Source organism: Seriola dumerili, unplaced genomic scaffold (genome assembly GCF_002260705.1).
Source record: "Seriola dumerili isolate Sdu_G_001 unplaced genomic scaffold, Sdu_1.0 BDQW01000230.1, whole genome shotgun sequence".
Lineage (NCBI taxonomy): Eukaryota > Metazoa > Chordata > Actinopteri > Carangiformes > Carangidae > Seriola > Seriola dumerili.
The window spans coordinates 2921513-2937031 of NW_019174485.1; the positions used below are offsets into that span (position 1 = coordinate 2921513).

Sequence of the window (15519 nt, forward strand, 5' to 3'; positions counted from 1 at the left end):
CTCCATATTTCAGCCAGTCGTGAGTGATCAAGCTGTTGGTGAAAGTGCTTTCTACAAATGGTGCTAGTCCGAGATCTGAAGCTTCTTTTATATTTCACTCACAGCAAAACTCTTGCTCACTCTTGTTCTTCCTCATTTTTCAGTCAGTTGTCTTTTTCAGAAGCTTTGACACAGTGTGTTACACACACACACCTATAGTACAGGTGTGCCAATACCAGGATGACGCTCACCTCCTCCACTTGGACTCTCTGTAGGAGCTAGTGCAGGAGGAAGAAGGGAGGGAAGAAATATAGGAGGCCCTGTGGCCACTGATGTGCCATTGCATCGGTGCCCAAGGGAGGATCGTCTCTCCCTAAGGAGAAGAAGAGGGCACAGGGATCGTCTCGCCGGAGGAAAAGAGATCGGCTATGGCAGGACCAAAGTAGTCCCAGATCTGGTGCACAACCAGTGGATGCAGCCTCCATTCTCTGGGGAGGGGCCCGCCCCTGAAGAGCTGATGCGCCGCAAGGTTCAGCCAACCTGGCACATGCCATCACACTCAGGGACATACTGTGGGTATGCCCACTCCCACACTACCACTGCAAGCAAATACCCTGAGTCATGGTGCAAACCCCAAGTGTCTCCCAGGACAGGTGCTGTCCTAAGAGGCAGCAAGGGGAGAGAGAGCTCCCCTTGCTGCTGAGAGCTGTCAGGACTGAGTGGGGGGCTTGGGGGTTCCCTGGCCACGGGCCTGTCCACTCCGCCGACCATGTTTAGCTCTAACACGCCAGTTGGCTTTCAAATAGAGCCGTAGGTCACCTGAAGCCAGAGTCCAGCTGGGGTGGCCCAGGCCGTGGAGCTGTCGAGACCCGCTGTTCACGACCCTTGTTGGAGCATTCCTGACCTCTCCCTAGCACAACGGCGGGCATCTTGGGCCAGCTGTAGCATTTTATTTGCATCTGGCCCAAACATGGCAGGTGGCACCACAGGCAACCTAAGCAAACAGCAAAAACCATGCACACATGCTAGTCGTCTACATAGACCTGACCAGCAATGGGCCTCAGACGGTTTATCAAACTGCTTCAGTACCAGCACCTGGTCACCCTATGTCACCCTCCTTGTCTTTGTCTTGCTTCACCAAAATACAAAAAAACAAAGAAAGAATACTTAACTGGGAACTTCGTAAGTAACGTAAGACTTGTGACTTTAATGAAGTGTTTCCTGGGGACGCTAAAAAGTGATGAACCTGGATGGGACTTGTTGTTTAATGCCCAAATGTGTCTTTTGAAGTCAAAAGCATTGAAAAACAAGTGTGTCCCCATCAGGTTCATCAGTTTTTTCTTTTTAAGTTATTGTTTGCCTTAATTCTGATAGCAAGAGTAAGAGAGAGACGAGAAAGTCAGCGAGAGAGAGACAGGATGTTATGGTGCCAAGGGCCACGGGTTGGACACGAACCCAGGCTGCAGCGGTTAGGATTATGTCTTCATGGTACCCCCCCCACATATTATAAACCATGCTACGTTTTCTATTAATGTAATGAAAAAATGTTGTTACTTTACATATTACAAAATCAAAGTCACTTTAATTGTATCTGAGTATTGTACTTGCTCCCCTTTGTATCAAGGCCATGAGTATTGGAGCAGTTGTTTCCTCATATTTGCCAAAGTTGATTCTCTTCAGCTCATCTCGCTCTTCAGTCAGGTTTTTAAAACTGGCCTCAAAATCTGATGGAGAGGTTAATTCAAACTATTCACATTAACACAGATTTTCTATATCTCATCTCCGATTCGTCTTCATAGGTGACCATCTCCATATTTCACCCACTGGTGAGTGATCAAGCTGTTGGTGGAACTTTCTGCAAATGGTGGTAGGCTTTGGTTTGAAACTTCTTTTATATTTCACTCACAGCAACACACTTGTTCTTCCTCATTTTTCAGTAAGTTGCCCTTCTTAGAAGTTTTGAAACACACTGCTAGATCAAAACCAGATTAGCTTGTCTCAGTTGAAACACCATAAATAAGCACCTCTAAAATAACTGCAGAGTTTAATCATCACAGTGTACCCTTTGGTATTTGTGTACTTGTACAGTTTTAAACCATTTTGCTCTCTGTGTGACATGTTTTTAAGCCTTTATATATGCATGCTTCAGGAGTTTTGGTTAGTAAAATTTGGTAAAAATTACTTTTAAAAAAAAAAGATTTCAAAGTGTCTTGATTTATCTAAGTTTTTATCTTCCCATACTCTTACTGTATGACTTAATTAAAGTAATGGTCATCATGAAATAGAATTTATTTTACACAAGAGTAACACAACTGGAATTGGCATGGCAACTTTGGTCACCCTCATGGATCCGATGAGGATAAGAGAAGAGTAGGGAAATGTGCTGGACCTTTCTGCTGAAGTCTGACTTTTCTCTGTCCCTCTCTCCTGGTGTGGAGAACTGTAATGTTACAGTTATGCCCCCACACACATGACAAATCCATCTGGATAAACATGCTATTGGATCGGTCAAGGTAACTTTCAGTGTGACAAACATCAGTATAAAGCCAGTATATCGTTTCTCTACAAGTGGCATTCATATTTAAACTATTTATTATTTTTGCCAGATATTGGAGCGTTTTGCAACCATTCAAACACATAGTTGTGTAATTGCCCACACATATCCATGTTTATATGTTTAAGTTTAGTTAAAATGATATTCTGTTTATTACATTTACATTTAAGTCATCGTCATCACTAATGCTAATGCACAATGCATTAATGAAGCTATCATAGGCCCATGTTGGTCGTATTAAATGTGGTTTCCATTACAGCATATTACAGCATTGTATATGATTTCTGATTAGAAGGTGGTGTCTAATAGTGTATTAGGATATCCTATTTGGTCTGTAAGTAGAGTATAATTTGGTGTATTAGTGTCTAAGTATAATTTATTTTGGATCTAATAGAGAATTCAATGCAATTTCTAATTAGGGTGTCGCTGTGTTTGTTTACTGTCTAATATAGCATATATTATATTGTGCTATATTAGAGAACTATTTAATGCAATTATTAAATAGATGTAGAGCTCAAAAGTTATGCACGGGTCTCCTACTGCACCAAGGCTTTAGTAATGTCCCTCACTTGTAAGTCACTTTTAATAAAAGAGTCTGCCAAATGAGTAAATTTAAATATTATTTATAGTTTTGTTTAATTTTATACAAAGTACGGCTTGCTACATTTTATTAGTGTACAATAAAATCAAGTGACTAACAGTTGTTGTTGTTGCAGTGTAGAATACAAGACAACAAAAATGAAGTAGAAAGTTTGATGTGTTTCCCTTTCAGGAACTAAGTAAAAATGTACTAAAGAATTCACTATTTGGTTCAGTTCATTTTAACACACTGAAGGAGCGCTGAGTATGTCACTTCATTCTTGGCTTACTTTGGCACCTTTAAATTTTAATTAGCATTATGTGCGATATACAGTATTTTCAGTGATGATTTGTTTAGCAGTATGAAAGATATTGGATTAAAGAAATATGTGTTGTAACAGAAGAGAGTTGTTTATTAAAAGATAATGGAAATGGGGAAGTACCGAGGGTGTACATTACTGATTGCATTCAAAATACTTGTTATGCGGACATAGTTCAGGTGGAAAACATTGAGAATTTAACCTGATATATAAGTTTGGTATTGGATGAGAGAAGTAGAACAGATCTGACGCCAGACAGGTGCAACTGCAAAGGTCACAATTTGAAAAATACCATTATCTTTTAGGAAATGCTTACAAAAACAGGTTGAACCTGATATAATAATATTTCCAATGAAACCTGGGATGTGTATTAAGTGTTCAGCAGCTATTAGACCAATAAATCATAACCATGTAAGGTACCCGGAACCAGTGGTGTCAAATTCTAGGAAAAGTAAGTAATGTTATTATGGGTGTTAACATACCACTGAGTTCCTGTTTTTAGTCTGCCCCTACGACCAGCTCAGTTTCTTGTACTCTGCATCATAATTACAGTAAATCTACTCTATATTAGATTTCAGTGAGTTTTGTATTTTATTAAGTGATGATTTTAGATGATTGATGTGGTGAAGATCTGAACCCATCTGGCCCTGGTGAAGATTTACTCTAACAATTGATGAGTTGTTATTTGATTTTAAAAAGAAAATAGAATAAACACAGGTCAAAGAGTTCCCTTAAACTACCTCTTGGTATTGAGGGACTGGGCATGAGTATGTGGGAACAGGGGTAGAACTGTTCTGCAGTAGGTGACAGTGGGGTGAAACCTGTGCACTTATGAATAATATCTGGTGCTTATTGTAGAGGGGGAGTTGTCAGTAGTAACAAAAGTTATTATGTAGTGGTTGTATGGGGTTTGGTACGCTTGGATAAGCATGTGTATAGGGTTAGCTCACCCCCGTACTTACCTGAGCTGGTGGTACGCTCCAGTTAGAGGCGAAGGAGAAGATAGGATGCCAGTCAGGACTGAATAGAGAGAGACAGAGCAGGTGGTAGCTTGCTGTGAGGCAGTTTAATTCTTTGACATTATGGCTCAAGTTATTTTTTTGTTGAACTTCTAGGGGTTCATTATTCTCTGTTTTTTTTTTTTGGCACTTTGAGCCTGCTAACCTGTTTTTATTTTATTTTATTTTTGGAACATCCCTTTTAAAGTTTCCAGTGTCCAAACACCATCATCTGCCCTTTATATGGGGTGGCAGTACTACAGGGGACAACAATGCAATGAAAATAACAACATGTTGGATTTACTCACTCTGTCCCTGACAAACTGATATGTTGCAAGTATGTTGTCAATAAACCTATCCAAAGCAACAATATGACATACTATATCATTGTGAGATTACAAAGAGACTGTGACAATTTTAATATCTTTGATTATTACGCTGGGTATGGTAAAGAAGTGAAACATTTATTATAATAAATACATATGAGTGACACAAAACTATAACACATCTGCTCAAGACATTTTCCTATTACAAATGCAAATACTGAAAATTAAATAAATGTATTAATAAATAGCAGTGTTTATCTTCTATGTCATTGTGGTGCAGACAACCGTTTTTTATTGATACATTATTGATACATTGATACATAGATTTTTATTGATAGTGTTGTCACACTACAGACACATCGATTTAAGAAATATTACAACCATCTGTTTTCTCTTAAGTTTTAATTAGATTGGAGTCTACTAAGCCTCTAAGACTGATTGTTATTGGGAAGTGGCACCTGGGTATTTTCTGCAGCCATGATATTCACACCTGTTAAAGGTGAACCACATTGTTGACACTGGAACTTAAGTTTTGACTAACATTTTTTTCTCTGTGCTCACTATGTCCATAAACGCTTTGAAACAAATGATATAGTTCCCTGCTTGCCACAGCGATGCCCCCCCTAAATATTCATGCCTCTCTGTGATTCCATTTGAATAAATGGTCAGGGTTAATTATGTAGATCTCAGCACAATCAAAAGTACATAATGGTTCCTCTCATTTTATATCTAAGGCCCAACCACAGCCGTAGCTGGAGGCGTTATGTTTTCGGGTTGTCCATCCCATTCTTGTGAACATTAAATTTGAGGAACGCCTTGAGGAAATTTCTTCAAACTGGGCAGGGACATTTCCTTGGAGTCAAGGATGAACTGATTAGATTTTGTTGGTCGGTCAAAGGTCAAGGTCACAGTGACCTCAGAAAATACTTCAAACAGCAATTATGAAAAATTTCTGAATGATCTCTTGCCTCTTAAATTTACATTTAATGGTAGTTGGAAATTCACACAATGGTAAATCACTGCCACCTGCTGTTTGTACTGGATGTTACATAAACTGTACATTGCCTTTTATATCATTGTCTCCCTGGATAGCTGACTGTTATCCAACCTGGAGTCTTTCACACTTTTTTCAAATAATTTATTTTGTGATCAAGGAAAAACAGATGGGCTTGGCAAATTAAAACTTCACACATTGTATTTATATTTAAGGCTGCAACTAAAGAGTATTTTGATTATCTATTAATCTATTCATTATTTTCATATTTCACTGCTCCTACAATGAATGGTTAAATATGCATTATTTAGATTTATATTTAATATAACAAATTACCGAACTCCAAAGTGATGCTTCTTTTGACAAACAGGTATAAAATAGAGAAAAGCAGCAGTGACTTTATATGTGCTGTGCCCAGAAAAATATTGAGAGTTTTGCATGATAAATAACTTCAATGGATTGTTTCATTTTTTGTGGTTTATGGTCATTAGTTATTAATGAACAGTACTGTTCAAGAGTTAGGGTTGGGTTCACTCTTCATTAACATAACCAACAGAATGTAACTGTAAGTAAATTCACACAACTGTTTGCACTTTGCTCTAGTACAGTATTATATTATAACATAGATTTATGACCTTACAGAAATAAGTTGGCTTTTGTTTGACATATAATTAATTTTATATTCAATATAATATACAAATATTACGGAAGGGGTCATTTCAAATGGTAATCTGGTAAATGGGATGCCATTAAACTATTGTAATGCCAAAGGTTGTTGAACTGAAGAAGGAGAACACAGCTACATACATGACATAAAAACTGTACAATCTACTGTGCATTATTGTGATATTAGGTAAAAAATGCTGCTGCTACAGTAGATTTAATGTAAAGAAATGAATCAATGGCAGTAATGTTTCCTAAACTGCAGATAATGAAAATGTTTCACTTAATGTGTAACTGAAACTAATGCTGTCTTATTTTATGCTTATAATTTAAAGTTATTGTTTGTAATGTATGTATTTTATGCACAACCTGATCAATATGTTCCCCTGGATAATTCAGTCACACTTTATTTTAGACTAACAAGATGTCACAAGCTGTACTTTGTATCAAATTACACAAAACTATAAATAATATGTTTAGAGAGTAAAAAACCACAGTCACAGCCTCTCTGGACTCCAGTCTGAGCTTGTTCACATGCTGCAGGGATTTAATGAACCGCCTTACCTTTTTCTTATTCCTCAGCGCCAGCTACGGCCAGAGCCAGAGGCAGATTGTTTTCGGTTTGTCCATCCATACGTACATACATCTGTCCCATCTCATAGATATCTCAGAAACACCTTGACGGGACATTCTTCAAAATTGTTGGTCAAAGGTCAAAGGTCAAGGTCACGGTGACCTCAGAAAACACTTTTTAGGCATAACTCAAGACTTCAAACAGCAATTATACATTTCACACAAATAGTTGATATTTTATATGACTATGGATGAAAAGGGAACCTGAAACTAGTCTGAGTGGCAGAGATGAGGCGGTAATTCTAGTTATCTGAATGATCTGTTGCCTCTTCCTTCTGGTGCATTTGCCTCAGAGGTGGGAATCATTAGTTACATGATCTTTAGGTAAAGGATGCCACCATTAAATTGTTAAAATATCTGAGGCCTTGCAAGTTACTTATTCACACTCTTAAATTTGAGGGACAATTGTTGTAAAAGTTCAGTCATTCAAAAACAGTCATACACAACACTGGAATAACTGCACATACATCTATGATACAGTACAGACTGAAGTGACAGACCAGATACAGGCTCAGAGAACACGAACTCAACATTTAGACAGTATGCATTAACAGTGTAGTTTCCCACAGAAGAAGTGAGAGGATGTGGACAATGTGGGAAACCAAACTTCCTCCTTTAAAAAAGAAGTGCTTTTCATTTAGAAGACTGTTTTAACTTAAAGATTGAGAGTAAAACCTGAATTTCTTCACCAACTGTATATGATGAATGAAAAATACACAATTGTTCTGGCTGAAGCAAAATTCCACAACAACACAAAATGGTATCTGCTGCAGAAACACAAAACGAGTCATGAGCCGTAGAGTTGGAGGGAAATTAGTGATCTGTCTGAAACAGGTGCTGGCAAACAGAGAGAACTGATCTGTTCCCTAAAACACAGCAGAGGTATGTGATGTTAACAAGTCACTTATATCAGGACTTTCTGTATGTCTGCCTTTTACGTCACTAATATGCACAGACACCTAGTGCATTTCAAATGCCATTTTCTGATCCATGTTTGCCTCATCTGTTCATATTTCCATCTCTGCTTCTTTCTCCTGCCATGTTCAGGATTTCAAGCCAAGCGATAGTGATCAAGTCAACACAGATTTAAAGGAAGTGAGTGTCATGGAGAAGTTACAGTCTTTGGGGACATTGGAAATATCATGTGTCACATAAAACAGATTTTGATGGACCAAGCAACTTAAATTGCCATTAAGGTACTGTGATATACTTCTGACAGAAAGGATAATAATAATATATCAATTATTGGCTGTATATGGTATACTCAAAGAGGAAGGTGATGCATTTTCCACCATGTCAGGGAAACAAAGTACTTTTTCAGAACTTTAAATCTTTTATAAACCAGTTCTTGAATATAGAGAGTTGTTCATTTAATCTTAGTATGCATAGGTTAATTAGGTTTGAAGTGATCTTGCATCTAGTAAAGTTAAATGGATTCATAGATACACTTTTTAGTTCATGGTTCACTATTTAGCTTCGCTGTAATTAAGTCGTAATGAGTTGGAGGTAGACATCTTTTTTTTTTCTAGCAGTAGTCCTCACAGGAAAGACAGAAATGGGTCAGTGCTAACCACTTTATCACTATGCCAGCCTATACTGCATTATAGAATTTTTTATAAACATTCAGTCACTGGATGGAGAAATAGCAGACATTTATTCAGTAATGAATCAAAGCATGCACAATACATTACACTCTTCATTATTCTTTGCATTATCTTTTGCAAACAAAGCAGTGACCACAGTTGGACATCTGTTCCTGTATGTGGCCACTTTCCCTGCAGCACAGTAACAGCATCCACACAAAGCCGACCAATCTGAAAACAATGTTTACACCTAAAAAATCATGTTCATTTCACAGATCCAGAAGTTTGGTTCATCACATAATTTATCATTCCAGTTTTCTTTCATTTGATGCAACATCACTTCTCCACAGTCTTCTCTTTGTCCAAGGAAACCCTTGCTAGGCTCATTCTTCGCCCAGTAGCTGAAACCCAAAACCAAAATATACATTTTTCATGAAGAAAACAACCGAAGAAACGTTTTACCTGCCATGTTGAACAGCACACTATCAGTTCAAATTTAATGTATTAGAGATAATTTTCATTGCCAGTAATTGAATTTTTAGCACAAGACAATTTAAAGCTTTTTCTTGCTTAGAGACTGAAAAATGTGTGAACCTTGTTGTCAGTGGAGTCCCATCAACCCATTTCCATGTCCCCTCTGTCTCTCTGTCAGTGAGTCCAATCCACACATTATCCTTCAACTGTCTCGTGAAATCCTTTTTATACAGAGAAAAAAACCATCAATAACTTAAACTTAACTTGATTCCATCCTCCACCTCAGACAATGTGCGTTCATCAATGTGTTTTTAATACGTACACATAGACATACTCTACCTGTTCTTCTTTGCTGTTGATAATCATCAGGTCTGCACCTTTCTGAAGACAGTCATTTCTACTGTCTTGCCAGGTTTTCTTGGTAGAAGAAATGTAATAGACTCTATCGCTGAAATACACCCATCCTTTTTGAGCATAAAGACAAACAGAAGCATCTCATTAACAACAGGAATTAACAAATCATTTCTCATTGGGATGAAAGGGAGATTTGTTATTTGTTTGTTATAAAAGGGGAAAAAGTAACAGCTACTGCTGCTGTATGGTTGAACTGTTATGATGTCCTGTGCTCTTAATTGAACTGCCTTTGTTCTTTTAGTGAACAATGAACCTTAATCCAAACTAGTCTTTATTGTATCAACAAGAACCTGTGACACCACGGTGACCTCAGCATATCTCCACTAAACATCAAACTGAGCAGATGCCTGATGCTACAGAGTAACTACAAACACTGTGTTTCATAGGCACAGGCAGACTAAGTGTTCACTATTCATAATCTTATACTATTATATATGGAGAATATTGGCACTGACAGGAGCTGACTGTAAGTAACACACACATATTCTCCCAATGTCCCACTCATACATCTTTGGATCATTAATTATTGATATAACTAATTGATGAAACTAACGAAACTGTCATTTTAAGTGGAGAGGTGACCATTATTTTCTCACTCAGTCAGTTATGTTCACAACCAAACGCACACTTCACTTTAAAACTTAATTTCCATATTACATGTATTTATTTCTTTTATCATTAGTAGTTTATTTAGTTCTGTGAAGACAAACTACTCCTGTCTTTTCACCATCACATCACATTATCTTCATTCCTCTTAGTTACTTGTTTGGAGAGAAACTATCAACTAGAATATTTAACTGGGAACTTTCTAAGTAACATAACACTTATGACTTTCACGCTGTGAAATCCAAACTCTTCTTACTGATGTAGTTTGATCATCATACTCACCAAAGGTTTTCAGCTTCCTCTCCAGATCATCTCTCTCTTCAGTCAGGGTTTTACATCTGGCTTCAGTATCTGAACCAGAATTTCATGGTGTTTTACATCAGTCTATCAGGTGCATTGTTGGTTTCCTCTAGTTGATCTAAAACTCTATCTTTAGCTTTATATATGCAACTCTCAAGTCTTCTAGAAATTACATTTATACAATAAAAAATGTTTAGTAGGAAACATAATTGCACATATTATAAACCACACAATGTTTTCTGTTAACATCATGAGGGAATGTTGTTCATTTAGATAAATGATGTGTTTCAGGGCATGAGTGTAATATGAATGTTCAAAATCAAAACCACTTTAATTGTGTCTCCTTTTTAAACTTTACAACAGTGGATTATTGAATGAGTTGTTTTGTTAGTGACTGGAGCTATCATCATATGTAACACTTGTAACACAAATGTGCCCAGAATTGTACTTGAAGCCTTTTGGATCCAAAGCCATGAGTGTTGGAGCAGTTTAATCTTCATTACCAGAGTTGATCCTCTTCAACTCATCTCTCTCTTCAGTCAGGGAATCGCGCTGTGAAACTGTCATTTTAAGTGGAGAGGTGACCATTATTTTCTCACTCAGTCAGTTATGTTCACAGCCAAACACTCACTTCACTTTAAAACTGTGTCACTTTATGTTATTGATGTGGAGAGAAACTAACTAAATTAACTAGAATATTTAACTGGGAACTTTCTAAGTAACATAACACTTATGACTTTCACGCTGTGAAATCCAAACTCTTCTTACTGATGTAGTTTGATCATCATACTCACCAGAGGTTTTCAGCTTCCTCTCCAGATCATCTCTCTCTTCAGTCAGGTTTTTACATCTGGCTTCAGTATCTGAACCAGAATTTCATGGTGTTTTACATTAATCCAACCAAAGTTGTAGAGATTAATTCAAACAATCCACATTAACACAGATTTTGTAAAGGCTAATGCAATAATCTATCAATCATAAATGGTGTAATTTCAACACACTGTTCTCTGATACAGCTACAAACCAAGACCAGATGCCACCTCATAATCTGTGACTAAATGTACTCTGTGCTGTAACACTGACTTTCATGCTGTGAAATCCAAACTATTCTTACTGATGTAGTTTGATCATCATACTCACCAGAGGTTTTCAGCTTCCTCTCCAGATCATCTCTCTCTTCAGTCAGGTTTTTACATGTGGCTTCAGTATCTGAACCAGAATTTCATGGTGTTTTACATCAGTCTATCAGGTGCATTGTTGGTTTCCTCTAGTTGATCTAAAACTCTATCTTTAGCTTTATATATACAACTCTGAAATTACATTTATACAACAAATAAATAAGAAACAAATTTGTATGAAACACAATTGTATATACACTGTCGCCCATAAAGTTGGAATAATTTTGTTTTCAGACACAATCCTCTGTTTATTCCTATTTAAATGCATCAGTAATCACTTTTGACCAGGTGCAATGATTACATTATGTGTCCCAATTACCCAGGTGAAATTAAATAAATCACATTGTCACAATCATTTCATGGAAAAAGGAAAAAGATATTTTATTCCAACTTTATGAGCAACAGTGTATCATAAACGATACAACAGCTTCTCTTAATATAATGAGGAAATGTTGTTACTTCACATATTTGGCCCTTGAGATTCATGTCCATGTGGACATGAATCTTCACATGATTGTCTGATTGAATAACTGCATTAATAAGAAGGTGCACAGGAGTTCCTAATAAAGTGCCCAGTGAGTGTATGTCATGTAGTATCCTGTGACTTCGTGCATGTTGGGCTGTATGTTTACTGGCTGAAAACTGTATTAATCATCCGTCATTCTTCGAGAAATTACATTTATACAATAAGCCCAATACATTTTGTAGTAATCATAACTGCCACTGAAGAACAACTCATTGTCTTTTTCATGAAACCAGTTTGAGACATTTGCTTTGTGACTTGGTGCATTATCATGCTGGAAGTAGCCATTAGAAAATGGTAAATTGTGGCCATAAACCAACAATCATTCAAACGATGATTGATTGATATTAAGGGGCCCAAAGTCTGCCAAGAAAACATTCCCCACACCATTACACTACCACCACCACCATCCTAGACTGTTGACACAAGGCAGGGTGGGTCCATGGATTCATGCTGTTGATGCCAAATTCTGACCCGACCATCTGCTGCCTCAGCAGAAATCCAGATACATCAGACCGGGCTGCGTTTTCTCAGTTTTGCTGAGCCTGTGCCACTGTAGATTCAGATTTCTGTTCTTGGCTGACAGCAGAGGAACCAAACATGGTCTATACTGCTGTATGCCAGAGGAGTGTGTATATTACTGTGTGCTAAAGACAGTAATTCTGTATAGTTGAACTGTTAATTATTCTTCCCATTATGACAGTCTATTAATATTTTGGTCATTTAGGCTTAATAAAGAAGTCCTTATTTAATACACAGTGTAGTTAGTAAAAGAAATATGTGTCTTCAATTCAAGATCATTTATCTCCATATGTTTATTTCAGACCAGACAACTATACACTCCTGCACTGTTTATACAACCAAGTTGTCAAGCAATTGTCATAGCCTGTATGTGTAATCACTGAAAGTGTGGCGGTAACCCACTACACTTTTCTGGTGTTTCAGAGGTGAGATGTCAAATTAGAAACAAAGATGCATGTTAGGAAGACTCACAGAGAGCAAGACGGAGGGAAATGTTGAGAGTCGCTTGCAGGATACACAGGAGTCCGAAGCTCACAGCAACCAGTCTGTACAGTTTTATTCCTGTGGACACACACACACACACACACACACACACAAATTTGATCAAACTTTTTAAGTTACATTGATTTACATGAATTCCCTGGAGACATAGGCTACCCCTAACCTTAACCTTACTCCAACTGCAGACTGATTCACTAATGTTCCTCACATAATCATATTAGTTCACATCCGATGAATATAGCATGTATTAGAATGTGAAATTATGGCAACATTTACACATACAGTTGCAAATACAGTAAATTGGCAAATTATGACCATAACAGCTATATGAAAATAAAATGAAACATATGTAAAATCAAAAAGTTGTGACTAAAATAACATTTAAAAAATATCTGCATTTAGTACTGAGATGATGATTTTTCCTTTTCAGAATTAATTTCTAAAATTCAAATTTAGTATTTAATACACAAGATAAGATCATTATGAAAATTGTTGCATGTGTTGCAGTTATGTAAGTCAACCTCAAAACATTTCTGCCTCACCAGGTGCAGCTGGAACGTTACTGTCTTCTCCAGAGCGGCTCTTTAATGCATCATTCCTGACTGTGGCATCGTGGAAGTTTTCATATACCATAGACATCTCAGATTCGTCATCATAGGTGACCATCTCCATATTTCACCCACTGGTGAGTGATCAAGTTGTTGGTGAATTGTGCTTAAATGGTATAGTCTGGGACCTAAATCTTTATGTTCTTCCTCATTTTTCAGGAAGTTGTCTGTAGTAGAAGGGTTAAAACACACTGCATGATCAAAACCACATTAGCTCGTCTAAGTTCAATACCGTAAATAACCACCTCTAAAATAACTTTAGAGGTTTCATCTGGAGTTTCACATGCACACTCTTCCTTCAGTAACACAGTAACACAGTAACTACCTCATGTATATATACATACAGTATATACATATATATATATATATACATATATATATACGTATTTATAAATTTGTACTTCTCTCTGAGTGAAGACAGCATGTTTCTCACAGGAAATTATTCACTGAAAGCATAAATGTCAATATATTGCTAACCTCCCATTTGTCATAAACTACACTTAATACATTTTATACAATTCCATCAAAGTCTTCACTACCTATATTATATGAGTCTAGACAGATGTGGATGTAAACTGCTACTTGACTGGCAGTAATTCTGATTTGAAAAGATCATTGAGTGTCACTCATTTCCATTCATTCTGTGTGTTTCACTTTTTGCTACGTGACAGCTCCAACTTTTTTCTAAGTTCTAAACCACAGTCTCTGTAGAAGTGGGTTTATGGCAAAATTACTAAGTGGACACCAAACAAATCAAAGCTTTAGTGAATGTGGCAATAAGTTGGGAGAGTATGGGACAATTTATGTTTACTTACAAGGTGGTGGTAATTATTAATTGGAAAACAGTAAAAATAAATTTGAGTTAACTGGTTGAGTCTCTTCATTCATAAAAACAGGTTTGAACAGGATTTGCAAATTATGTTTTGTCAATTCATGGTTAACAACTATAAATTATTGATGATGTCTCTTCATAATTTCCATTATATCCAAAACATACCATTTAATTTAATCCGCAGGCTATTATGATATGATATTATGTTATCTTTGCACAACAACTTCACTCCTACAGTTCCAGATTATTTTTACAGCTCTTTACCATCTTGACAGTAATATTTGTCCATGTAAATGCATGCATCCTGCCTTTCTACTTAATGGCAGTTGGAAATTCACATAATGGTACATCACTGCCACCTGCTGTTTGTGCTGGATGTTACATAAACTGTACATTGCCTTTTATATCGTCTTCCTGGAAAGCTGACTGTTATCCAACCTGGAGTATTTCATACTTTTTGCAAATAATTTATTTTGTGATCAAGGCAAAAAAATGAGATGCAACTAAAGAGTATTTTGATTATCTATTAATCTATTGATTATTTTCATATTTCACTGAGCTCACATTTAATGATTAAATATGCATTATTTATATTCATACACACACACACACACACACACACACACATACACATATATATATATATATACTGTATATATATACTGTTGCTCATAAAGTTGGAATAAAAGATTTTTTACCTCTTTCCATGAGATGATTGTGACAATTTGATTTATTCTTGACAGATAAAGTGTATAGCTTCTCAAAACTTTGCAGTCTGCACCTGGTCAAAAGTGATTACTGATGCATTTAAATAGTAATATACAGAGGATTGTGTCTGAAAACAAAATTACTATTCAAGAGTTAGGGTTGGGTTCACTCTTCACATAACCAACAGAATGTAATTGTGTAAGTAAATTAACACAACTGTTTGT

At 36.7% G+C, this 15519-nt stretch overlaps 1 protein-coding gene across 1 annotated transcript; it reads right to left on the reverse strand.

The window, feature by feature from the left end:
- Positions 1-8727: 8727 nt before the first annotated feature.
- LOC111229390 (CD209 antigen-like protein E) lies at positions 8728-13839 on the reverse strand. The gene is made up of 9 exons (XM_022755707.1): positions 13690-13839; positions 13118-13207; positions 11564-11632; positions 11218-11286; positions 10927-10983; positions 10406-10474; positions 9443-9567; positions 9224-9324; positions 8728-9030 (listed from the first exon to the last, which is right to left on the reverse strand). Exons 1-9 carry the CDS (start codon positions 13817-13819, stop codon positions 8880-8882), a joined length of 861 nt encoding a protein of 286 aa, XP_022611428.1. The 5' UTR covers positions 13820-13839; the 3' UTR covers positions 8728-8879.
- Between the last annotated feature and the right edge of the window lie 1680 nt (positions 13840-15519).

Excerpts from the sequence above, each read along its gene's own strand:
- LOC111229390 (XM_022755707.1), bottom strand. The coding sequence starts at position 13,819 with ATGGAGATGGTCACCTATGATGACGAATCTGAGATGTCTATGGTATAT. Across the intron at positions 13,208-13,689 it reads TAACGTTCCAGCTGCACCTG|GAATAAAACTGTACAGACTG; the intron begins GTGAGGCAGAAA and ends GTGTGTCCACAG. Across the intron at positions 9,568-10,405 it reads GAGGAAGCTGAAAACCTTTG|GATGGGTGTATTTCAGCGAT; the intron begins GTGAGTATGATG and ends ATGCTCAAAAAG.